This window comes from Serinus canaria, chromosome 5 (assembly GCF_022539315.1).
Source record: "Serinus canaria isolate serCan28SL12 chromosome 5, serCan2020, whole genome shotgun sequence".
In the NCBI taxonomy this organism is placed as follows: Eukaryota; Metazoa; Chordata; class Aves; order Passeriformes; family Fringillidae; genus Serinus; species Serinus canaria.
Window position 1 is genome coordinate 28857721 of NC_066319.1, and position 26875 is coordinate 28884595.

The 26875-nt window shown below is 38.5% G+C and overlaps 1 protein-coding gene across 3 annotated transcripts in view; it reads left to right on the plus strand.

The window, feature by feature from the left end:
• The window catches only part of DCAF5 (DDB1 and CUL4 associated factor 5), a 68270-nt gene that overhangs the window by 24287 nt on the left and 17108 nt on the right, over positions 1-26875 (plus strand). For all 3 annotated transcript variants that reach the window (XM_009101988.4, XM_018907537.3, XM_018907538.3), the window contains exons 6-7: positions 9589-9802; positions 25025-25091. In XM_009101988.4, the coding sequence (XP_009100236.2) occupies positions 9589-9802; positions 25025-25091 (281 nt within the window). The remainder of the gene's footprint in view (positions 1-9588; positions 9803-25024; positions 25092-26875) is intronic.

The following is a 26875-nucleotide window of genomic DNA, read 5'->3' on the forward strand; positions in this document are numbered from 1 at the left end:
GCAAGTGTAAGTGAGGAATCAGTATTGTTGGTTATTGTGTTGGGGATATTAATTCAGGGACAGGGTTTGCTTCTGACAGTGAGCCCAGAGAGGTTCAGGGCTCTTTCCTTGAAAGCTAGTGCTGGTGCACTGGGAATTTTCTTCATGTAGAATCTGTTGGTGATACATGATGGCAGGAATTGTATGAGAATATTTAAAATTTTACTTTGACTGTTTTACATTTTGACTTTTCATGTGAAGGAAAGAAGCTTCTGATTGTCATCACTTCCAGTGTGATTGCTTTGGGATTCCCAAAGCCCCTGCAGGTGAAACAGTTCACTACATCATTGAATTGGCAAATACCTGTTTCAATTATTTCAGTGTAATAGAAGTGTGCTGTGTGTTTCTGTTTGGAGACCTTTGTCAGTCCTGCTCTGAGCAGAGCGCTGTATTAAGGACTGCAGGAAAAATGTGTGTATCTTGGCAACCAATTGTTCATTGCAGGCTTATAATTTCTTTCTCTTCCCAGTGGAATAATTTGGTGTGAATTTTGACTGACTTGATGTTGGTTAAAGTAATCCACTTAGGCTACATTTTAACAAGTTTTAAGTGCTGGTTTGGAACTCACCAATATGGGTCGACCATGCCACCTCAAATTGTTCAAATAACTATTTGTCTTCTCTTGCAGTTCAGGAAATAGAATTCATCCCACACATGTACCATCCTCATATGTTACACTTCTGTGCTACTGAGGCAGCTCAACTGATCAGTTTCTCAACCTAGAATTTAAAGATCTAACCAGATCCAACTTGGCATATTTGCCCCAAATTACACAGAACCTAATGCAGGCACCTTCCCTCCCTACATGTCTTCCATTATTTCTCAAAAATTCCCTTTTGAACTTTTAGAAAGTGAACTGATTATTGCTTAAGTTCATGGGGATTGATTTTTTTTCTTGGAATCTTTGGGATGCTTTGAAGGAACATTTGAGTAGTAATGGTATCTGGGGGAGTAGTACTTTTCGAATGGCTTTTGGCTTTGATTTCCTTATTGTAAACATAAATCTCTAAAATGTTTGCCCCAAATTTAGCCAAAATCAACTACTTATTTAAAGTTAGAAATACCTAAGTATATCTGCCTTTCCTTCTTTCTTCTCACTGAGGGGAAAATGGGAGTACTTGCAAATGAGCCTTTTTTGACTTTGGGCAAGGAGGTATGCTGACAATTGACAGTGCTTTAGTCATGTTGATGACTTTCCTGCCTGAGGAGACTTTTTTTTTGTCGGTGCCATCTTCAGTCATTTGATGCCTTTTTTTTTTTTTCCCGCCTTTTTTTTTTTCTTTAAAGACAGGAGTGCAGCCTAAAGTTTTGAAATATGTAAATCAGGAAATATGTATGTGAATTTATTGTTTAACAATTTTTTGATTCTGAAGCAGTAAGTTCTGTTGCTGGTGTGAGCATCACCTAATAGGTAGTCTGGAAATACTTACGTTTGCAAGTCTGCCAAATACTGCCTGGCATTTAAGTGTGTGAAACAGGTACTGTAGTTTCTTTTTCCCACCCTTATGCCTTGTCCTTATTGTGGAGTTTCCAGGGATGGTAACATAGGAAGGGCCCTCTCACTTGCTTTCTGTTCTAGATGTACACACTCCATATTTCGTTTGCAGTCCTGCTTTATGCATGATCTTGTCAGTCCTCTTGGGATAGAGGATTTAGCTTAGCTTTCTCTGTGTTTAGTCTGGTGTCCTTCCTAGAGTGGAGTGCATTTAGAAAGATTTTTAGCTTTCCCCTAGGATCCTTGGATTTGTTGATCAGACACAACTGAATAGTGGAGAATTGAGCTTCAAACTGTATAATAGAAAAGAGTATTCTTAGGAGCTCAGCTTTTAATTCTTTGTTGTTCTCACATAGGTCTATGGTCATTCTTCTGTTCAGCCTCTCCTGTCTCTATTGCTCTCCATCATATGCATGGGGATTTTCTGATTTGAAGATGAAACTTTTTCACACCCATCACCATCCTCACATTAGCACTCTTGGTTCTGGCAGGTACTTTAAGCTCAATACTGTCCCTTTGCTCTGTGGGATCCAGCTTGCTCCTACAAGTAGAGGTGCTATTCAGGTTTTAGATATTCAACACTGTGTGTAACTGTAAGCAAGAAGTCAGGAAACCTGGTTTTGTTTCAGAGTGTTGGTTAGGTCTGTTGGTTGACCTTTCTTGCCCTCGGTTTTTCCTGTACCAAGAAAAGGGAAAACTGCCTACTTCAAAAGCCTCATGGTGCTTAATCTTTTTGTTAGCTTTGAAATACTTTAGCACCCAGGTCTTTCTAAAGCAAGAATTTAAAGTGCAAAGTATTGTCCTTGTAATGCAAATTTTAAAGTATAATCTGTTGCTCAAAAGAAGCTCAGATTGAATGGGTTTTTGTAGAGGGCTTTCTTAAGGCAGTAATCATTGTAAATCTTGCCCTAATCACATCTCTACCTCAATTTAATATGGAGGGAATTAAAAGAGAAACTTTTTTGTCTATAAAAGAAAAAAGGAAGAAAGGAAAATTTTAAAAAATATTGGTGACTGAAATCAAAGGAGAGAGACTCTTAGTGATTTTACTAGAACATATGAAAAATTAACCCTATTGTAAGAGAAGGGAATTAGTTTTTGAAACTTCAGTCCAGTGGAAATTGTGGAAGAACCAACCTGATGAGGCCAAAGTTATGTCTGCAATTGTATTCATTTAGCTTCAGGTGAAAATTTATATTCATCTTTTACCTACTAGAGGCAAAAACTTTATTAGTTCAAGACTGGACTCTTCTACTTCAAGAGCATTTTGGATTTTGCCAGTTTTCCTGTCAAAAGAAAGCCCTATGTTCTTCTTTCTGCTGTTTTCTTCAATATCTACTTGTGTAGTTATTGTAAATTAAAAATTCTTGCAGCTTCACTTGAGAAAAGCAGGGAAGGGAGTGTATATATATTATTGGATAAGAGAACAAATCTGTGGCTGATGTTACTCATAAGCTTTCCTAATGCAAGACAACAATTGCAGCACAGAAATGTGCAGGAAAAATCTATTGTAGGACTGCAGTATTGACACTTGACTGATTTTGCATAAGGTGTGAAAGTGGCTTCATTCTTTAGGAGGAATTGCCAACTTTTACACTCAGATTATTTTTCTAAGGTAGCATTCTCTGATATCCATGTTCTTTGTGTTGTAAGGACTTTGGTGAATACTTGGTTTTGGGAACACATCCTGCTTCTTTATTTGGCCTAAAGGTCATCTTCCCATGCCATGTCTGGCTGTATTTGTATCTTCTCGATCTGGTTATCTGATGGAACCTGCTGCTTTGTGTTTTGCTGGATTTAGCTGAGCAGTGTTCTCTGTCACAGTCTGTACTCCATCCTACAAGGTGCTATTTCTGAACAGGCTGCATAATGGACTCTGATCAGAGAATTTAGGGATTAGAAAAAGATGGAAAAGATCAGGTATTTCAGCTAGTTTGTTTGTGGCTGTTGAACAGTTGCTTTTTACTTTGTATTCTCAAGTTTCTTTTATTTTAATTTTATTGTTATTTGGTTAGGTTTTTAGGGTTTTTTTCCCCTGAAAAACTAATTGTCTGCTTCTTAGATCTCATTTATTACTTACATTACACTAACACCTACATGATTCAAGCAGAGAGTGAGAATAAGACACTCTTGTGCCTGGTGACCCACAGATCTGTAGTGAGGGCAAGCCTAGGGCAGGAGAATGTTTGTGAACAGGTCTGTAATAAGACCTAAACAAACCTTGGCTAGAGCTGGAGGAGGATGTGAAGCATTCGACCAAGCAGTGTTTTTTTGGTTTTTTTTTGCTTGTTGTCATTTGCTACTGTTCAATCTTTGTAAAGGCAGAGGTAACCTTAAATCCTGAAAGGATAAAAGTAATACAGATGAGGGGGTGAATTTAATATACTTTACACCTCTGCTCTTGCCATCTTCCTCAGAATACTGAAATTCTTGAGCTATTTTCCTGTGAATAAAGGCAGAATGCTTTCTGGAGAGCTGCCTGAGATCACTGATGTAGCAACATTTCCATTCAGTGATGCAGTTAGGTCATAAGGGCCAAACTAGGCAAGCCTTTGCTGTTACATTGTCGGGTTGCTCCGGGTACATAAATGGTGATGTTTGATGTTTTTAAGGCTCCAGTTTCTCAAGTCTGTTATCAGATAAGAATCTCAGTTATTTAAAAAAATTAAAATATTGCCCTCATGGTTTGGAGGGACCAGCAAAACTTCTATTTACCTTTGAGTCTGCCATGCAGGAAAGTTCATTAACGGTGGGGAGATTCCATTTTGAACTAGTTTATATGTTTCTGACCTTAACAGTAAACAACAAAGAAGTATCACGTTCTTGAGCATGCTGAATCTTCACCCTGAATTCAGTACTTTTCTTATCTTGGTGGATGTAGTTAATTTTAATTGTACTTTCTTTTTGAAGGGAAGCAAAGATGCTAGTTTTGCTAATAATACACAGCCTTTATTTTATTTGGTTATTGTTTAATGTCCAAGCAAATACCCCTTACTTCCTGATAAGGATTCTTGGAGGCAGTTCTTGTGAAGGTAGTAAAATAATCTGAAGTAGTGATGATAGAATGTAGAAAAATGAGCTTGTTTCAGAAAAATAATAAAATCTTGAGTATGGCTTATATACCTTCTAATCTTCAGACACAGATGGATTTCCTTCACATTTGTTAACACTTGTAATACTTATAGTGAAATGCTGTATGCTTAGACACAATTTATCTGTTTCTCAAAGAAACTATATTGAGATTTCTGAGACTTATAATCTACTTTAAAAAGATCTGCATGATTATTGATATTGTGCTGACTTTTCTGTTATTGGTTAATTTGGCTCTTAAGTGTTTGCTTCAGAGGATATATATGAATTGTGTCCTTTTAAATACACAATAATTTTCTTGCAAATAAACCCCCAAACTTTTCTGCAGTTTTCCAGGCCAAAATTCTGTTTGCCAAGTTTCATTCCAGTTATTTTTTTGCACAGTTAGAAGTTTCTCAATTTTGTGGTTACAGAATTGCTGACAAACACAGTTGTATGCAATGGTGTGTATTAGTTACAAGCATTCAGTTCATTCTTTCCTTTTAAGGTCATTCTTTCATTAACTTAGTCTCACTCACTGTTGTTTATGATCCCAATGCTTTTCCCTTGCTTAATTAATTTGTTTTCTTGAATGACACCCCTGTCCCAAGGACAGTGTCTGTACTGCAATGCAGTGATACTGCTCCTTCCCTTGCTCCACTAACTGCCAGTTAACCAAATTATTTACATTAGTGGTGCTGCTGGTGGACTCAAAGCCTTCCATTGTTTGGCTGAGCTGTATTTAGTCAGCCCTCGCCTGCTGCCTGTGTGCTGCATATCCAGCTACGGAAATGACCATATTGCATAGAACTGTCCATTCTCTCCCTCCTCAGCCTCCCTCTAGTTCCAGCATGTGTGTTTGGATTGTAATGTTCCATCTGTGGACTAAATATTTCTCTTAATCACACAATATGACTTTTTAAAAAACTCAGAAGTGCATGTGTCTCTCACTATATTGCTTCCAGAGCTGGTAGGCAACATCAGCATTCCACAGCTGTCTGGGTGAGCCAAATTTGGAAGCAGAGTAAATCCGAGTAGTCTGGCTTTGGATTCATAAAAATAATGCCTCTGGCAGAAAGAGCACTCATCTTGTTCAGAAGTGTCCTTTTAGTATTGCCTTCAGATTTCTCACTAGCTGTCGTGGTCTGTGTCTTCAAGATGAGAGGATTGTTTCTGGCATGCTGCATCAGTAAACTTTTAGTAACTGCAACGAGGTGTTGCCTCTGAAACTGCTTTGTTAGTGCATACAGTAAGTGGCAGTTCTAACGTGAGCAACGTATCCAAACATGTCTACCCTGCCCCACATAATCCTGTGTGAAAAAATCCAAAAGTAACACTGACTAAAAGTACAGCACAACACCCTGGTGCAGCTAAGAAAAGGGATATAGTCGTTTGAACATGCTTAAACACAACATTTCTCTTCCTCTCCCTCCCCACTCCGCAAAAAAATGAAAGTGCAAAAGCTCTCATTCTGGTTAATTTGAAGGTCTTTAGAGCTTCTTGATTCAGACATCCTCTTTAGTACTAATGAGTATTAGTACTGTAAAAAAATAACAACTTCTGCTGGCTTCTTTCTTGGAGAGTGCTGACTGCTTTTTTCCTGCAATGTTGATGGAGATGGATACTCTAGAAGGCATCTCAGGCAATTATTATTTTTTCCTAAAATCATTATGATTGTTCTAAAATCACCAAAATTTTATGATGCAAGTTACTGAAGTCTTAAGGTTCCTCAGTTCTCAGTACTGCTACCATGTGCCCTGCCTGCAGTATGAGGCAGAGAAAGAGAGGTTTCTCAAATCCTTTATATGTCCTCTGTCTAAGAACTAGGAGAGAAACTTTGCCACCAAGATAGAGCCATGAGCTGCACTCTCTCCATACACATCCCCCCCTCTTATTCGTGAGCATATCTATCTCTGAGAGGTTCTGTCCTAGGAGGAAAGAGAGAGCAAGCAAATATTTTTCCTTTGTTTGGATCAGGAAGTGGATGTTTGGTGGGGGCTTGTGTCAGTTCCTTCACCTCATCCCCACCTGACTACTTGCTGCTTCTTTTCAGAGTTTCTTAAAGGAAAACACTGTGCAGTTAATTTAACAAGTCCTTTCAAAGAGGCAGAGGGGAAGCAATCAGGACACAGCAGGGTGGGGAAAGAAGAAAACTGCTGTCTTGTGATTAGTACAGTGAAATGCTGCACTTGGAGCTATAGTGTCAGGCTTTTGGGGCCCAGAATTAAGGCAAGTGGGGAAAGTAATTTCTCTTACATTATAAATGGATGGCAAACAGCTATTTTAGTATTTTTTTTTGTATCACCCAAAACTAGCTCACTGCTTTTTTTTTTGTTGGTGTGGGGGGTTATTTTTTTTTTTCTTTTTCTTTTTCTTTTTTTTTTTTTTTGAGCCAAATGTTTAAGAAAACTGCAGCAGGAACTGTATTTCCATCCCATGTGTGGCTGAATTGTGTGGAGTGAGGGTCTGACCGAAGCAAAGCTGTGGATTTTTTGAGAAGTATTAACTATGCAGCTCCTTAATTCTAGACTTTTCATGTGTGGATATTTTTTTCTGAAGTTCTAGTCTCTCTTGCTTCCTTTAATCTCTGAAGTAAAACATTCTTTTGGAGCTTTGTCACACTGAAGTTACTGCAACACAGTACAGAATTCAGTTCCAAGTGTTTGCTTTGGTACCTTTGACTGCTGTAGGAGCTTAATGAAACATCTGTAAGCAGAATGGAAGCCAGTTTAATATTGCACTCCTATTGCTATAAAATATAATCTCAAATGATCACAGGCAGGGAATAATACTAGTAACAATGGAAACTTTACTTGAAGACTTGAAAGGATGGGGCATCTGGAAGGCTCACTCACTCGCAGGCAGGAGAGAATTCTGGGCTGTGATTTGGATTAAGGGGGAGAACTGGCAATGAGGAGAGAAGCTTAATCTTGGTGCAGCAGTGGTTGCACCTAAACATTAAGTCTGGTTGGTGTATATTTCTTATGAGCTTCTTATTCATGTTGGACAACTCATATATTTTTAATTAAAAATTAACTTTTCTTAGCAAAAAAAAATATCTGGAATTGTTTCTTTTGCCTGTTTTTTATGTTGAGTTCTCGGTTGGGTTGGAGTATTGGGGGGTTTATGATATTTTAGCTTACCTTTTGATGAAAGTGGAAAATTCCATAGAAAAAGAAATAGCTTGCTAAGACCTATCAGAAAAGGAAAGGCAAAAATATCATATGTGTTTTGGTTATCCTGTTTTGTTTTGATTTTTAATGCCTGACTGAGTATTTTGAGGAGGTGAGTACTTTACTGATCTCAATTAACAGAAACAAGGGCTGATGAGAGAGATCCTAAATCCTTATCTCTAAGCTTGCAGTTTCTAGTATTACATTCTCTCATGTTTTAATTAAATACCTTGAACATAATTAATAAGAGCTTGGTAACTTTGCCTTGGAGGAGAACATGAGACACCAGGACTGTTCATGCTGATAGAAGTGTTCTGAAGTTTTGGTGCCCAGCCTTAAGAACTTACTAGTTACTTGGCTTTGAAAATGTGACTTGTAGTGCCTTTGTGGCACTCTGGCTTTGACTGTTCACTTCACTAAGAGTGTGTGTGTGAGAGCAGCATATTTCTAGGGCATTCAGTAAGTAGCGTCTTCTATTTTGTGTTGGTTTTGTTTAACTCTGGCTTAGGAACAATGGTTTTTTAACTTCTCAGTATCTCAGGCAATGATGCATGCTTCGACCTGCATGGAATGTGGCTTCCCATCCATGTGGAGTGACTCATTCTTCACAATTGTTGGGGCAAAGGGCTATATCAGAAGGTGTTATGCATTAAAATCTATGAGTAAGCTTCTGTCTAGAATTTACAAATTCTGAGCTGGCATGCTTTTTCTGGTCCAGAAGGGGCATAAAAGTCACAGCTCTCAACAAGATTTGATGGTTATTGCTCAAAACAGAAGTGTTAACAAAAAATTGAGCTCTGGTCCTGTTTAGGAAGGTTTCAGTGATCATTAAACAAAAAAAAAGTAATAAAATGTCTTCCATCTTTGTCTTGCTTTCCATATACACAATCATTTCCTGTACACAGATTGAATGAAGTCTTGAAACGACCAGAAAAACTGTACAAGTTGCATTTAAGGTGTGCTTTGATTAACTTTAGGTTCCTTTATGGAACAGATTCCATTTCTGTTACTTTTTTAAAAAGAGTCTGGAAACTTGTGAACCTTTGGTTTTGTTTTGTGTATGTCAATAAGAATGGATACAAATATCCAGCTCTGAATATACAGCCTTATATGGGACAAAGAAATCAGCTAATTCTGCCACATGAGAGTTTTAGGTAATAATGTCATGTGATAACATAATTGTCTTGCCTACTTGGCAGTATTTTTAGATGAAGCTAGTTCAAGATTAGCTAAGTGACTTTTTTTAGCATTTCTTGCAATAACATGTTAGTAAGATGTCCTTTTATTTAAGACATCTGGAACTGATTGTGGAGTTTAAACATCCTCTGATGCCCTGTAGAGATATAAATAGAAGCCGAAGAGAGAGAATGGTCAGCCTGTCTACATTTGGAGAAAATGCCATCTGGTGCCAAAGCAAGGGTAAAAGACTGCTTGGTTCAAGAACCAGCTAACAAAAAAGTCTGAGTGCTGGTAGGGTCAGTCTAAAAGGCAGACATATATCCCAGAAGTAAAAGGACAGCCTTTTTAAGGCTAAGTGTTCTGTCCAACTTTGCTAATGTATTTTTAATTAACAAAACTACTCACAGTCTTTAACTTCTCTCTTCTGAGGACTTTACAAACAGCATTTTGATAGCTTGTCATTCAGGTTTCATATTAAGATTTTTTTCAGGAATTTAAAGCAGAAACTAAATAAGATTATAGTTTCCTGGGCCTGTTTGAAAAACCTCAGTAGGATTAAAGAGAGTTCTGTCTCTTAGTAGTTGATTTGGTATGTGCAGCCCATCTCACCTAGTCCCACCTGTCTTTTCCCAGTTCCCTGCTCCGCTATGGTGGGAACCTTTCCCTTCAGAGTGCCATGAGCGTCCGGTTCAACAGCAATGGCACCCAGCTGCTGGCCCTGCGGCGGCGCCTGCCCCCGGTGCTCTACGACATCCACTGCCGCCTGCCTGTCTTCCAGTTTGACAACCAAGGCTACTTCAACTCCTGCACTATGAAGAGCTGCTGTTTTGCAGGTGATCGTGATCAGGTAATAAGCAAGCAATGCTGCTCTGAATCTCCAGAGTTTCCATGACTGTTTGAGAACACCTTTGTGAGGGTGGCTTCTTTCTGATTCAGCAGATAACACAGGATGCAGGACACGTACAGGCTTATTCAGAACTGTTTTGCAATGTGGGCTCTGTAAGAAGGAAAACATATACCAAAACACATGAGAAGTTTTACCTGTTGTTTGATGTGATTTAATACTTACTTGGAAGATTATGTGCAGAAGAAAATATTTGCTGTCTTTTTAGGTCCAATTAATACAATGTTATCTACTCATCTACATATGATAAGGAAGCATCTTCCTTGCATTTCAATTTTGTTACTGAGTTGTGTAGAGGCAATCCCACAAAATGTAAATATTGTGTATTTATAGAGTTATTAATTCTTATTTCAAATTTTAATGTTTCTCTTTTAAACACGACTACTAGACCAGGTAGGATAGGTCTTTGTAGGTCAGTGATCTGTAAGTCGTGATGGCAGGCAGTTAGAAAGGGATAGTCTGTTACTGTTACTTCATGAGGCAGGGCATTGTCCCTGCTACTGATCACAAAGAACTAGGTCACACAGAGTGGCTAACAGAAGTTCATATGATTCTAGAGCAAGATATTGTCTTTGGACAGCTGTATTTAATAATCACAGGCACTGTTTAAGGACAAAAGATGTATTTTCAAGCTATGATAGTATCAAACTATGATCTGAAAATTTCTTAACTGTCATCAGCAAAATTCCTGCAGTCAGAACTTGATCACTAATTCTATTGCTGCTGCTGCAGGAGGCAGAGTTGAGCTTCTTTCAGATTGCAAGTAGGAAATACATTCATGTCACCGAACTTGAGCAGTGTTCCTTAGTTCTAAATATTTTTTGACAAGAGTGTGAAAATGTGATAATGAAACTCATTTAAAACAATTGAGTGGCTTACTATAAAGCATGGGAAAACACATGTGTTGGTTAAGAAGAAAACCACTGACAATTGGTAGTCCATTATTTAGTCAGCCTAAAGATAACACACTTTTCTCCTCTGGAACTCAATGTAGAGCTTAAATTATGTGTACACTCTGACACATAATTTGGCTTCTCATTTGTCACTAAAAATGTAGGGGTAAGTCTTAGTATATGTTGCTCTGCTTTCTAAGGCATTTTCTTATGGCTATGGTATTATTTTAACAGGAAGAGTGTGTCTGTTCTTATGAGGCTGATGCGATAGTTCAGGAGTCTGCATTTTTAAAAAAAACTTTATATTCCTGTGGCTTGACAGACTTTCTGTTCAGATAAATAGTAGCACATAATGCTGCTAATGAGTTGTAAATCAGCAAAAGACTATTAGAGTCTCTCATAAAACTATACGAACCTAATAGAGAAGATGAACTTTTCTATGGAATATTAGAGAGATGTGGAATTTGACATTTAGACACAAGCTCATACCCATCTTCTAACTGGAAGGAAAAATGATAATGAATTCAGAAAATGCCAACACATGCTCCAACTCTATGTCTGAAACTGACCAGTAATGTTCAAATTCAGTGGCTAAGACTGCAACACTAGGGATAGCCCTCAGGGACTGCCTTTTACAGGGAACCCAATTCCAGATGCAGGTATATCTAGAAAATAAGGTTAGAGTTGGAACCCACTGTAAGGTAGACAAGGTGAATAAAAAAAAATCAAATTTTTTGAGTTTTATATACAAAAATACTTCTATACAATGAGTATGCTTTTGTATAATGTATACAACTCTTCACCCCTGCAAATCAGAATTCATCAAAAGAGCAAGTAATTCTGTATCCAATTTAATCTGGCTCCAGTTGCCTCTCCTTTTTAATATTGCTGTTCTTAGCCTTTATAAAGAATGTCTTTCATTTGAGATCCTTGCAAAGTAAGCTTCACAGAATACCTTGCTTGTATTTCCTCATAGGATCAAAATTTTGTGTGGGCTAAGGCTCATTTGAAGGAACTCGTGGATAAGAAAGTTGCTTTCAAATTGTGAGTGGCACTTATGGTAGGAAGGCTTGTTTAGCAGTTTTTTCACATGGAACCTCTGATTTTCTCTGTCTTAATTCTTCTTTTCATCTTTGTTGAACTGCCAACTTGATATTTTTTTCTCTTTTATGCTGTCTTAAATAGTTAGGTTGTACCTTTCTTACAGATCACAGTAAATTAAAAATGGAGTCTCCTATGTTCAAAAACAGTTATGTGTTGTCTGCACAGGTAGTTCATCTTATAAAGCTGCATTTCTATGCTATATATTAACTCTGATAAAAAAGGATTATCCTTAACTTATCACTGTTTAGAATGCAATTGCTTTGGGAAAAAAGTGAACTGCTGAAAGGGGGAGGTCTTTCTTGTCCTGCAGAGGTAATGTAAGACCTTTCACTGATACCACTTCCTTGCCAGCAGCATTTATTTATTTTCCTGGGTTAATGACTTGTACTGACACTCAGAGAGCTCTGACAAGCATTTGGATGTGATATAGAGATCAGAAGATAGATGGGAGATGGAGAGATGGCCTTTCAGCTCTGTGAGACTCAGCTCCTCAAACAACTATAGCCTTTGCTAATCTTTCTCTGAAGTTTCTACATAGCAAATGGTTTGCTCACAGGAAGTTTTCTTGTAAATTATGGCCACCAGGGTTTAAAACCCTATAACTGCTAGTTTTGGGTTGTCTTTGGAAATTTGTTTTAATACAGTGGTGAAAATCTACAGTAAAGGTAAATAACACCCTGTTCCATATGGATTGCATTCTGATATGGCAGAAATGAGCAGATTCTGAGCTGCAAGCACACAACTTAAGAGTTGTTTTTGAGATTGCCCTTATATCTTAAGAAGCCAAATGCTTAAGTTCCCCAAATGACCAGAAGTGTTGTTCTTACTTTGACAAGGTATGTGTGTTAAATTGATGAAATTTCTTTGCAGAAACAAAACACAGGCTATTAGTTGGAGAACAGTTTGATTGGTTTGTCTGTTGATGGGGGTTAGACTTTTTAATATTTTGTCAGTATTGTTTTTATTGGGCTCACAGATTGTGATAGGTGCTCAAATGGACTTGGAGCCAGAGCTCCTGATGTGTCACTCTAGAGGGAAGCCTGCTACCAGCAGGTGTGCAGTGATCTCCTTTTACTGGAGCATCTGAGATGCAAATAGATTGAAACTTCTTAGCAAAGAATGATGTATCATTAATGCTTTAAGGTACAAAATGCAGAAAGACTCACTTGTTAGCTATAATGGGTTTTTTTGTTTGTTTTTTTAAAAACATATTCTGAAATTCTTATGTGATTTTGAGCTGTTGCAGGTATTGAGGGTTGCAGCACAAGCTAAGTGACAGGGATCTTAGAGGATGAGCTGCTTTGTTTCTCTTTGTGGCCTTGCAAACTATTGTTTGCTTCCAAAAGCATCATCACCCATTTACTTACCTTTGTGTGCTCCTCTCAGAATTTTTTGTTTCGTCCTTGTTATTGGTGTAATGACTATTTACCTTACACCAATTTTTCTACTCCTCGAAGAAGAGCTCTAATGTTGATTGATAAACAGGTTCAAAATGGTATGGTGTTAGCATTATCCAGGAGCTCCCTTGAGTCCTACAGCTGTGAAAGAGAGGAAGGGTAAGGTCAGCTGGATGGATCAAGCATGACTCAGCTTCCCACTGCGTTTGTTGGCTATAGAGATTTGTGTGAGAACATAATTTATCCATTCTTCTGGCAATCCAGGTCCATAACTTTAAAAACAGTTTATTTATGCACACAAGTCCCATTGACTTTAGTATGCACAAGTGTTTGATTATATACAGATATTAAATGTGTGAGACGGTCTAGTCATGTCACAGTGCTGGTCGAGTTTCTATTCCTCTTGTCAGCATTAGAATTTGGGAAATGTTGATTAAATACTAAGGATTTTTAGTTGCTAGACTGGTATAGAAAATATCTTCTTATACCTGAGGATACAGAAAGTATTGCAGGACTTTAGGTACCCAACCAAATGTGTGTTTAAGTGTAGGAGCCTCAGGGGCTATAGTGATGGGCAACAGCAAAAAAAATGCCCAGAAAGAAACCACAAAACACTGCTGCTCTCCAAACTAAAATAGTCCAAAAGGTTTTCTTGCTCAAGAATTGTTGCCTGTGTCACAATGATGAATGCTATCGGTTCATTCCTGTTTTTCCCTGTGTAGATAATGTGAGGCTCTATAAGGCTTGTGGTTGTAAAATCAACTGCGTATTGCCTGTTTTAAAAAGGCGGGGGTGGGGAGAAATAACTTGTACCCTGTGAATCAAACAAAAAGTGTCTTGACTCTGGCATGCCCTCAGACATTACATCACCACTCAGCCTTTTCTGTTGACATTACACTGGTATAGGAGAGTTTCAGGAATGCACTGCTCACGGTATTGCAAGGCTGCTCCAACTCCCTATAAAGTTACAGCTCTCATTGTGCTGAAATTCGTATTCTGAATAGCCCTGGTTAGGGACAAGCCAGCTTTTTGCAGGACAGAATTATTACATTAATGTAACTCTTCCAAAAACAAGTTAGCTATATAGGTGCCAGGGGTCTTGTATGGTTGTATATTGCCTTTGTAAAGAAAGAGAACTTTTCTTCAGTGGTGTTCTTTGTGTCCTCTAATTTGAAGGTCATTTATCACAGAAAGTAATGCTTATCAATGTCTAGGCTTAAGAACTAGCAAGAAGAAAGGGAATTATTCTTTTAGATAATACATTTTAAGTTTCCTGTGCACGGAAGACTTTCTAATGAATAGTAGCTTATTGCAGTCAGCATTTCTTAATATATGAAAAGCATTCAGTGTGCAAATATATTGCTGTGCTTGGATAAAAAGAAAATCAATGTCTTACTCTGTCTTAAATTTGGTTTCTTCCAAGAATTACTGATGACACTGTATTCTGGTTTCTGCTTTGTTTAAATTCTAATTATATGCATAATACATACATATAAAGTCCATGCATGAGATTTATCTAGCAATGAAATTATTTATTCATTTTCCCCCATTATTTTTGGTAATTGACATTGGGAGGGTCATACTGAAAATGCCTCTTCAGAGTCAAGGTCTCAACAGCAGGAGCTATGAGTTTTCTTTAACCATTCTTGTTCTGATTGCCTCTTCCCCCATTCCTGGTGCATGCTGCCAGCCCCATTTCCTGTCTCCCTTTTCTAAGTTCCTATAAGCCCTTGGGGGAGGATTTTAGACATCTGCACAGCAGTACATAAGCCCAAAAGAACCCATACTGAAATTAAATTCTGGTGGAGTAGAACTCAGACTCAGGAGACTTTGAATTTTGCAGGCTTTGTGTTTCTCATAGTACATCATGGGAGATCTGTAGTTAGTAGCACCTTTCATATGCTTAGATAAATTTGTTGAGTTCTTTGTAATGAAATAGAAGTATTTTTGCTGCCATAGAAATCCTCAGTAAGGATTTTAAAGTTGCTTTTGTTCATTAATAAAATTTTTGTTATGGCCTTTCTGCATTACAAAAAGACAGCTGTAAAAATGTTGATGGATTATTCTCAATGATGCTTCTGTAAGCATTTGAAACTGTCCCATACAGAGTTGGCTGCTTGTAAGAGTAGGGACTTAGGGAGTGAGAATACAATTTTTTGGCTTTGAAATTTATGTACTAGAGCAATTTGTATTTCTCCAGTCTGCTGTGTCTCACAGCTTTACTTTTTCCAGTTCATGAGATAGGCATGCTTCTTACTGAGGAACAAAGCTTCTATTGTTAAAAAGCCTTTTGGACTCACCTGTTTGATTCTCAGGCTGAGATGGAAAACTTTTAAGCTCTTTTTTGTGCCAGTTTCAGCCTCTTGAAAACCAGTCTCAAGGAGTGCAGGGTAGAATGTAAAGAGTACAGGCTGTCCTGGCTGGTGTGAAAAAAAGATGTCTGTTTTCACAGTGTTGTGAGCCCTCTTTGAATTTGTTAAGTATTGAAAAAAAAAAAACCCAACAAACTGTAATTTGTGCCCCAGAATTTATTATCAAGTGGAAGATAAAGGTTGTGTGTGAAGATACTCTGTAGGCAAATTCTTTTCTTAGCCATAAGTTCTCTAAAGCACATCTCAGAGAGAGCTTCCACAGTTATGTCTCCTCTTACTTTAGGTTTTTTCTTTGGAAGACAGGAATAAGAGGTTAGTGGCTTGCACAGGCAACTGCTCATTATTTTGTCATCTCCTGGTTAACTGCTGTGGAGAGAAGGATCTCTAGTTGGTGACAATGAGAGCTGCTACAAGGAGGCAGCCACTCTGGCTGGGGCTGCAGTTTGAGGTACCAACAAGGCAGTGTGCCCTTCAGGGCACACCCTGTACTTCCCTTGGGCTGTGTTGACACCCATCTGACCCTATAGGATCTGGCTGGAATACCTAAATGGCAATACTATATTGAATGACTCATGACAATTTGTGTGAGGTTTTACTGCTGTAGCTACTGAATCAGACCACTGCTGTTAGGGGTTCCAATGTTAGCAGAAGACATGTGGGTGGGAACAGACCTGCTGGGGAAGTCAGCCAGTGATGACTACAGCAGTCTTTCAAGCTGTACTCAGTGGGAATTCTATACTAAAAACCTAGATTCATCAACACCTAGATTCATCAACATAAAGGTACCAGCCTGACAGGTCAGGTATTGCAAAGAAATGGAAATACTTGACTAATTGACTGTTGTCCTTAATTGTTCTGCCTTGTTGTTTCCTTGCTTGTTTGTTTCTTGATGCTTTTGGAATAGGAAAATGTCTTATCCTCCTCCATAGTTGTGTCCCTACCTTGTTTCCTCTCTGGTTAGTGGATACTCTAACAATAAAAATGGATTTAAAGTAAATCTGTGGGTTTTCTACTTGAAGAAAATGCAGACAACATGAAATTATGATCAAATTGTAAATTATCAGTCATTTTTTAAAATTGAAAAATAGCAGGGGAAGCTTTTTTTCATAAGATGTGTAGAGCAGTCTTGACACCACAAAAGGTCTAGAAGCAGCTCTAAAAATAATTTATTTGTATTCTGTCAAATACTTCTCTTACAAAATGTAATGTATAACAAGACTGGTGTTCATGGCTGTGGGTTTTATATACATACATACAAATCACACACAGATATACACATGTGTATGAGGGTAGCTTTCTTACGCTTTGCTTCTTTTTGTTTATAGCTTGCTTATCCCCCTTGAAATAGCTCCATGAGAAGCAGATTGTCATGTTCACCCTGGGATTTGGTTGGGTTCAACCCTTTTGGTTTTCCTGATGTTTAGTTAGTGGGATGGATCTATGGTACTGCTTTGTTTTCAGTGGCTACTTACAGGGTATCTCTCTCCCACCTGTGTGACAGCTGCCCTTTTGTAAAAGAGTATTTCTGTACCGTCCATAATTCCAGAATCTTCAGCTTCTTTATTAAATTTGAAATTGGCTGTTAGGATTAGAAGTTCTTGGATAGAGAGAGCTGTCACAAAGAACAAAATGGCATAAGCCCTGTTTACTTATGAAACCTTTCCTCCTTGGATAAATACACAATTTTTATATTCTTAATGTAAATGGATTCCTTTTCCACAGCTGATTGCTGTGAATTCCAGTGTATTATGGACAAACAATGTTTTTTAGACTTCAGTGATGCTTCATGTCAAACTGTGTTTTCCTCAATGCACATCAGTTCATATTCCACCACAGAAGTGATGTGTGAGTCTCAAGGAATTAAGACTTGAGCCTTGCAGACTGCCCCAAACCAGATTCTTTATCTGTTATCACAGGAAAAGAACCAAAAGTCGACACCCCACCAATTAATTATGTTATGTTACAGGTAAAATAAACGGCCTGTACATCCTGTCTTTAAAGGACACATGAAAAGCACCAGCCTGTTTCAAATTTGGATGCCTCTGTGCTTCTCTCCCAGCATGTGGGTTTTGCACTACTTGACAAAGCCAAGGGACAGCTCACTAAAACCCTAAGAAAAATTCTGTCTGCTCTGATCTTTTCTGCAAGAAGTTTCATTGGCCCCTCTGAAGAAAGGGGAGACATGCCCAAGTGAGTGGGAATTGAGATTTAAGAAGTTTAGTCTTTCAAAGCTGTAAACAGCAGCACGAAATACGAGTCTGACAAGCATTTTCCTGCTAGTAACTTAGCAGCACTTGCTTTTAACATGGTTATAACTGCTGTGCCTTTATCTGTTGTTTGTGCATTTATAATTATATGGTGATTATGCTTTTTGAATTGTGCATTTAAGACAGGCTCCTATATTCTTCTTGTTCTCCCCTACATTAGTAGGGCCATTCAAGAGACTTGCTGATACTTTTGGAAAAATTATTAATGTCTGGTAGTTCTTTATCTATGGCCAAAAGCTCAAAAATCTTTCTGATATAGGTCATGAGCAATAGGACATTTTATGGGTGCAGAAAATGTGGATATTGGAGACTAAAATAAGGTGCAATTTAGATAACATTTTATGGAAATAATCCATATATAGTAGCACCTGACGAAACATAGCTTGTGGGATTTTGAAAGCTTTCAAACTGGCAGTGCTATGAACAAAAAATAAATTCCCTTGAGTGGTAGTACTCTGCAAAATGCAATGTTAATGCAACTGTTACTAGACTACAGAAGCAGATAAGATCTTCATTTATTTATATCAACTGCTGTAATTTCCTTAGGGAGAGAGAAAATGAGAAGAGTTACAGTGGAATGAGTGGGGAGTGCTAGTCCAATGTAATTCTTTCAGATTTCTGATGGTGGTTCATTTTAAGCATTTTATGTGTACTTGAAACTCAGACTGAATTGGTGTTTTCTCCCAGGAGCAGACTCTAACCATGCCTGAGAGTTTTCTTCCTTCTAAGGCAAACTTCTGAATCAGCAGCTCATAGTCATCTGGAAGCCTTTTCCTGTCATAGTTGCCAACAGCTAGGCATAGAAGCTGACTCTGTCCTTCCAAAAAAATTCCAGTATTAACAGCAAGTGTTTTTTCTGTCTAATCTTGTGGTTGCATGAATATTGTAAATGTTGATTTCTGAAGTCCTGGTCAGATACAGCAGCAAAAAGGCAGACAATGAAACAGGTGGGTTTAATATTGGTCTGTTCCCCCCCAGACATCTGAGCTCCTCATGCAGGGTCTGGTTTGATTCCTAATTCAGCACTGCAGTGGTTCTTGAGGTTATGTTCAGCTTGAGTTTGTCTTTAGGGGGGAGGGTGGAAGGAGGACAGTGCTTGATGTCTTAGCTATTTAGTTGTCTCTGTGAATGCACATTTTTGCCTCCCTCTGGCTTGCCTCTGTGATTTGATTATCTGGGCTTTTGTTCTTAAAGTGACTGAATAGAAGGTACTCTGCTAGGAATCTATCCCCTCAGGACCAAAAATCCTTGTTCACAATTCAAGTGGAGCCTAACTGTATGCAGGATGACATTCTTTCATCTACCCTTCTTCAAGCCCTTCTTTTTTATTCCTTTCTGTTCCTTCTTTTTAAGATGTCTACTCCATTCTCTCAGGATTTGAGCCTTATTAACTGGAGTTTGGTGAATTTAATTGTAATTACTTCTTTTTCTAGTAATAGGGACTGACTTCTTAATTTTCCTAATCTTTATGACTGTGAACTAGTGCAGTGAACTATTGGTTTATTATTATATTAGTAATGAATATATCAAAGAAAAATTTTCAAAAATGGTCCTGTAAATGTCCTGATAACATCGGTCCAGCTGTGCTCTCTAGAGGCCTTAGGTTCTGATTGTCTTGTGCAGAGAGTACTAATTGGAATTGAGGATTGTTCTCTAAAGTCATGCAAGTGATATCAGGCATGTTTGTGACTTTGGCAGCTTGGGTGTCCGCCCTTGAAGCTTGGCACATTGTTCTTGCAATGGCTGCAGCCATGAGGTTCTTCTGGCAATCTCTTAGTCTAGACCAGAAAAACTGCTTTCTACTTTTCAGACCCATATCACTTAGTCTTACAGGAAAAAATGCATTTGGGAATTCAATCCTATGTTTTGAGAACAGCCGGAGAACGTGTACCCCAAAGGATACACGTTGGAGGCAGTGTAAAGGCATAGATACAAAATACTTGGATATTTTGTGGAATATGATCAATTTCTTTTGATTATTGGCTGACCTTACCATCAAAATAAAATTTAATTTTATATAAAAAGTTCACTACTCACAGCACATTGCTTGCAACATCAAACTTGTGTACATGATTTTATCAGTAAATGCTTTTGGCATTTACTAATGGATGTTTTGTGTCAAGATTAAAGCCATAAGTAGTTTTTCAGCCCAGATCCTGAGCTGAGCTTGTTCTGTGTCTGGACGTAATTGCATTGGAGATATTTAATTCATTCCTACTTGTTTTCTCTTAATTCACTCCAGAGTACTTTAGTGTCATAGACAGGTAGAAGAATTGTAAAGGAAAGGCCCTTTTTAATTTGTTTATATGACTTTAGGACTTTAATTTTCTTGATACAAATATACAAGACATCTCTGCTGCTGGACTTACAGGAACAAAAAAAATTTAGGAGAGAAAAAACCACCCCACTTCTCAAAACCATTTTGTTTTCAAAAACATTTGAGATAAAGAAGTTCTAGGAGATATGTCTGTAAATATACATTTGAATCAAAGATAACCGCCACATAAACAAAGCCTCCAAGCACAGAGATTAAAGCAAGCCATGTAATACTGCTGAAACAGACCAAAGTAAAATACTACAGGAGTTAAAACAAGGGTTTAATCTAGAACACTTCCATAAACAAAAACATTTCAAATAAATTGAAAAACACATCCTTGTTGCCACCTGTGTACATCCAGAGGTTCCAATCACTGCACCCCACTGCACTGATGCCTGTGTATAACACAGGAGAAAAAGAAGCAAGTCATTTAGTTCTTCAGCATGAGTTTCAGTGGACCGAAGATCAGACCCTCCTATCACTGTTACTTTATACCTCAGTGGTGATCAGCTTGCTCTAAAGTAACTGAAGCCCATCCATATTAAATTACAAACTCTTTTACAAAATATTTATTGAGTTTGGTTTGAATCACAAACCAAACTCAACTCTTTTGAGGAAAAACCTAAATCTAAAAGACTTGTGAAAAAATAATGAAGTGGACAGTCCCGGATTTTAAAACAGGAACTCAGGAGTTCCTTCATTTTTCCTACTGGTGCTAGTAGCTTGTTATAGGTCTTTCCCAAGCTAAATGATTCTATGGTTAATAAAAATAAATGGAATTTAAAAAATCATACTTATTGGCATTAGGTGACAAAACCTTCCCCAGGGATCCTTTGGCTTGTCTGATTCAAAGAAAACGCAGAACATTGACACCTCTAATCTCCCCCAACTGTTCCTGCCTTGTAGCCTTTCTCTTTACAGCCTTTCTCTTTCTCTTGTAGATGGTAAACAAACCATCCAAGAAAATCTGGTGAAAATAACTCTGTTTCCTTGACACAAGTAATCCACTCCTGAGGCTTGGCCCTGGGTGAAAGGTGCTGCAGCACCTGCAGCTTTTTTCAGTTCACAGCTGGACTGGGTTAGCTGCCACATAGTGCAAGCTCAAATTAAGCATTATTTTTCCTCTTTGCCTTTAGTCTTTCTGTAGACCATCTCTCAAAAGCTTGCAAGGATCTTATTCTCTCGTTTCCTCCTCTCCTCCTGGTTGAAGGATGCCAGAGCTCTATTTTCATCCACACTGTAGATCTGGTTCTCCTTATGCATATGCCCAGCTGCCATGCGGCGATGTCTGCTGCCACCATGACATAACCAGAGCTCTCAAATGATGTGAGCTCTTCACTTGTCAAGCTGATGGCAGCTCTGTGGGGAATGCATTTCCCTGTTGTTATGTACTCTGCCAAGGCTGCACCTTCACCAGGCAGGAGCGCGTGTCCATACTTCAAAGACTCATCATCCTGAGAAGCGTGAGTCCTGGGAAGTCAACTCCTAGGTGGCCCTGCTTGAGCAGGTAGATTGGACCAGATGACTTCCAAAGGTCCCTTCCAGCCTCATCCCTTCTATTATTCTGTAAACCACTTAAGGTGCTTCATCAATTTCTTCCTTTAAGTTCCTCAGATTGTGATCCCTTTAATTTATGCAAGTCCATGTGCTGAGCTGCAGATCCTGTTGCTGTGGCCTGTCTTTCCATTAGTACTTTCATGAAGCTATGATGAAGCATAAAGGTTTCAGGTGGGCAATTTCCTGACACTGTTCACTTCTCCCCTCCTCCTTCCCCTCTCCCCTGTAACGCAAAGTCCAAGCCTAATCCACCAAGACAATTATTTCCCTTTTTATTTTGGCTATCTTTGAAAAAAATCAGAAAAGAGCTCTGGAGATCACCTGACTTTAGTTGCTTCTCAGAGCAGAGCATCTTCAAAGTCAGATCCGACTGCTCAGGAAATTGTTCAGATAAATTTTGGATTTGCAAGAGTGGAGATTCCACCATCTTTCTGAGGCTGAGTTGCAGTGTTTGTTATGCTCCTGAACTCGCTGTTCCTTTGAGCTCAGCTGGAATTTCCCTTGCTATGACTTGTGACTGTTGATTCCTGGGTATCCACTGCATGCCTCTGAGGACAGTCTGTCCCTGGCTGCTCAGTATTCCTTTGAAGAGTGGGATGCTGTTGAGGTCCGCTGTGTCCCTTCCCTTTCTCCTGGCTAAACAAAACCAGTTCTCTTAGGTTTTCCCTGCAGGTTTCCCTCTTAGGTTTTCTCTTAGGTTTTCCCTGCAGGCTTTCAGCTGCAGCAGCCCTCCTGTCCACTCTCTGTCCAATTTGTTAGTACCACTCTTATAATGGGGGACCCGAGCCAGACACAATACCCCAGGTGTGGCTTCAAAAAATGCCAGATAAGGGGAACAATCACTTGTGTTGACCTCCTGCTTACATTCTTGGCAGTGCATGCAGTGCACCAAGTTGCTGTTACTACACATCACTGCAAGGGCACTCTAAATTTTGCTATCTCCAAGGCAAAAAAAAAAAAAAAAAAAAAAAAAAAAGTGTACCCCCAGAGTATATTGGGGTCAATGGTCTTTGTTTGCAGGTAGTATATTGCTTTCTGTGGGCAGTGACACATGACATTTCTTGCACAATTGGTCATTGAGTCTTACAGGACACACAGAGTGTTCCCCTGCAAATCATTTTGGAAGCAATGATTTTGAAGGGTCTCAGAGACACTCCATTCCTGGAATGTACATAACATGTTTTTTCTGTCCTGTGTGCCTCATGCAGGATATCTGAAATCTGTCACTTTGGGGGCCTTCATTGTTGGTTTATGATATGTGGGGAAAAAAGAAAAAAATATGTGGTCATAAATTCAAGATATTGAGTTTTTTAGGTGTTTTAATTACAGCTCTGTTTTTAGTCATGTGTCCTTGGCAAACTAGTTGCTGCTTCAACAATACAATTTGGTAATAAATAGTAACAACTGGCAACATTTCTATAGAAATGAGACTTTTTTTTTCCATGTAGCATTTCTTTACCAAAACATATTAGAGGTGCTTTCTTTCTAATTGCTGGTTGTTTCCTATATAAACCCTAATCCTTGGAGTTTTGGCACAGCAGCTCAGCCTGCTTTATGAGCAGTCAAATGAAAGGGCAAGCACATATTCCTGGCACCATCAGGTCAGCTTGGAAGGTAAATTGCCTAAGTGCTTGAACATGTTGGCTTGTAGAAATAACTTTCTGGCTTGGAAAGTATGGGTTTATGAGTGATTCTGAACTAGTGTGCACAAGTTTTTAAAGGAGCTTTTGTTTGATCAGTGCTTCTTACCTGTCAGAAAACGAGCAGAATTGCATTCATAAGTGCTTACTCACATCCTGCACTCTTAAAGATGAGGGAAAAAAGAACGGTTAGATTAAGATAGCAGGAAACCAGAGAAGGGATTTTAGTGGTTCGTTATTGCATTTTTGTGATAGGAAACATCCAAACACTGCACTAATGTAATCGGCATTGCAAACAGAATGTGTGCAAGTTGATAGCCATTTTTTATGTGATAGTGTATATCTTTTTTGTTTATTTGGTTCTGAGTGCTGTGTTATTCCAGAACTTGCCTCCTCACTGCTTGGTGTTACTTTGCCTGATGATTTTATGTTTCCCTGGAGAAGGAAAGGCAGAAACCAGTTATATTTGAGCCAAGCAAAACACAATTTGTCTCTCATCAAAGGCTAGAAAAGGGACAAACTGGGTCAGTTTCTTTATTTTTCTCCCTTTCCCCTTACCTAATAATAATAATAAAATGAAAAGCCCAGCTTCTTGGCTGAATTGATTAAACTGCAGACTCACATTATTGGAGGGATAGAGATTTTTTTACACTGTCTACTCCAAAGTAACTGGAATTGGAATCTGCCACTGGTTCCACTGCATGTCATTCAATCTCTAATTTGGGAGAGAAATAAACTGTACTCCCTCTCATTTATGGGAGAATAAGTATTTGGAGGCAGGGCACAGTTTGTGGCCTCTCAGAGCTGAGAGACATAAGCTTTTTGCCACGTCAAATGTCACCTGTCATTCCAGAGCCTGCTTGTAGTATATTAAGCTACTTTCAATTGCATATTGCCTGAAGTTCTGCACAATAATGACGCTGTTTATCATTTGTGTACTGCTGAAAAAGGGCAGCCTTCCATCCCTTCAGAGTAACTATGACCACGAAAAAAAAATAAATAGTGTGATAAATGGGGCTGAGGGGCATGGCTATAAACCGCTTGAGACTTGCTGACAGTGAATGTTTAGCTTTGTTTTTTGTTTGGTGCTCAAGATTATTCTCAGTGACTGACTTTTGATGGTCTTGGTAGACGTGTCTGGCTTAATGAGTAATGGACATGCTTGTGTGTAATGGACATGGCAGCTCTCTAAGTTCTTAGCTATGTGTTTGATGGAGTGTTCCTTGGTAGTTCAGGAGATGAGAAAAAAAACTATGAAAGGCTTCAACATCAAAAAAAGACCAGTGTTGCAGGTTGAAAAATAGAGAGTGTGATCTAGACCTAGACATGCTTATTTTAAAGCCAACCAAAATTCATAGCCTTATTTAGCAAAGCAAACATTGGGCAGTAGGTATTGGATATATGAAGTATGCTTTTCAATTTTGGTCCATTTATGCGGGCAACATTCTTGTGCTTATACTTCACCCCCATTTAAATGTAAACTGATCAATGAGGTGCAAAGAATTATGCAAGTTATTCTTTTTTCTCATTTTTGGTTTGGAGGAAGTAGATAAATTGTAAAATAGCATTATTCAGGTGATACTTTGTTGTAAACTGCTTTTATTTTTATTCTTAACAGTACATCCTTTCGGGCTCTGATGACTTCAATTTGTATATGTGGAGGATTCCTCCAGATCCAGAAGCAGGTAAGTGTTGATGTTGTTTTAGATGGGGAAGGAAGAGTGGGGGGGCAGGTGTCTGACAAATACTAAACTGGCATTTCAAAACAATTGCCATTCTCACATTGTGAATCTAGAGCAACTCTGAGGAAAACTGGATAGGGAGAGTGTAGGGAGAGTTGGGCCTGAGCCAATGTCTGGATGACAGTGGTCAAAGCCATTTGTATGTTTTCTCATAATGATTTTCTATTTTTTCCCTTCTCATGTAATGATCATTCTTCCCATAATAAAGCTTGCAGCATAAAATGGTGCTGGGTTCACAGGGTGCTCCTTACAGCTCCAGTGCATTGACCTCTTTTCCCCTCTCATTCCTCTTATACCAAAATCTTCCCACTGATTTCCATTGCAGAGGAATTATGCTTTTTTACTTTCTGGGTGGAGGAGCACTATCAGCTGGTGGAAAGGGCTGCTTTTGACTAAATTCTGACCCATTCCCATGCTGGGGCAGACATGGAAAGCAAAGAGCAGCAGCACAGCTCTGTATGGAAGTACAGGAGAGGGGTGTTAAAGGAAAGCAGCAGTGTGGGGGCAGTGTAACAATCCCATTGTGAATGCCACTGTTGGTCAGCGTCTCATTTGATGTGGTCTGCTAAGGTGTAGGGTTGGGCAATATAATATTCTAAGCCATACAACATAAGCATCTCTCTTCTGTTGAAACAGATCACTGAACTTCTAGAAGGGTGATAAATTTTATTGAAAGAGTCAAGGCTTTCAAAACTTTACTAGTGTTTTAATTTTTCGTAGCTCTGGCTCTTTAAACTGTACCTTTTAGTGATATTAAGTACAACTGAGGGCTGTCCTGTGGTCTCAGATGCTTTAGCAATAGTGAGAGAAAATTACAAGCTATGTTAGAGGTAAAATGAAAATATTTTGTTTCATTTTCAAAGGTTGTTAATAACAGCTGTATAATCCACAGCTGAGAGGATGAATAGCATTCGGTTAATGGCAGGGTTTTGAGGAAAATGAAATTCTAATTTTGGGGTTTTTGCTTAGTTAACCAACATTTCATGTTGCAGTCCACAAGCCCTGAAGATGGTCCTGCTAAATACCAGTAGCTTGGCCTTCTGACTTTGCATAGAGTTTATAGAGATATCTCCCTGCTTTTCTTTTTATTTGTGTGATTTTCTTGTACATTTGACACTCGTTTACTTAGTTAAAACAAAGATTAAAATTAGTTATTTGTAAGTTTTATTGTGTGAACTAGAATTACATTTTCTGCATGTATCACCATACTGTCCTGACTTCCTTTGTAAAATCTGGATTTGAGAATTTATGTTTATGTGGCTGTGATGCTCTTGAAAACTTTTTTTCCCAGACATCTGCACATGACAAACTTTTTATCTGGGACTTTTGCACAAGGATGATAGCTAGTACTTGTTGCACCTGTAAGCAAAATAATTATTAAGCAAAATAATCTGTTTCATAGTAGTTGTTAAGGCTGCCTCTCTGTAAAAAAGATATATGCTTGCAAAAATAGTTGCTATTTACAAATAGCTGATACATTTTGAACAAACAAATTTACAATTTAATTTGTGATTTACCACACAACAATGTCATATCTGTTTTGGTCAGGTTTCTTGTCTCTGGTTCTTGTAACTTCAGGAAGGGTGTCAGTACACATGCAACATTTCAGTTACAAAATTAATTACTTAATATCAATTGCCCTCAGTGGTTGCCTAACGAATCAGAAGATCCAGGAGTAGGAATGTGTATGTCTTAATGTCTTGTAACTTGAGCAGTTCTCTTTTTGA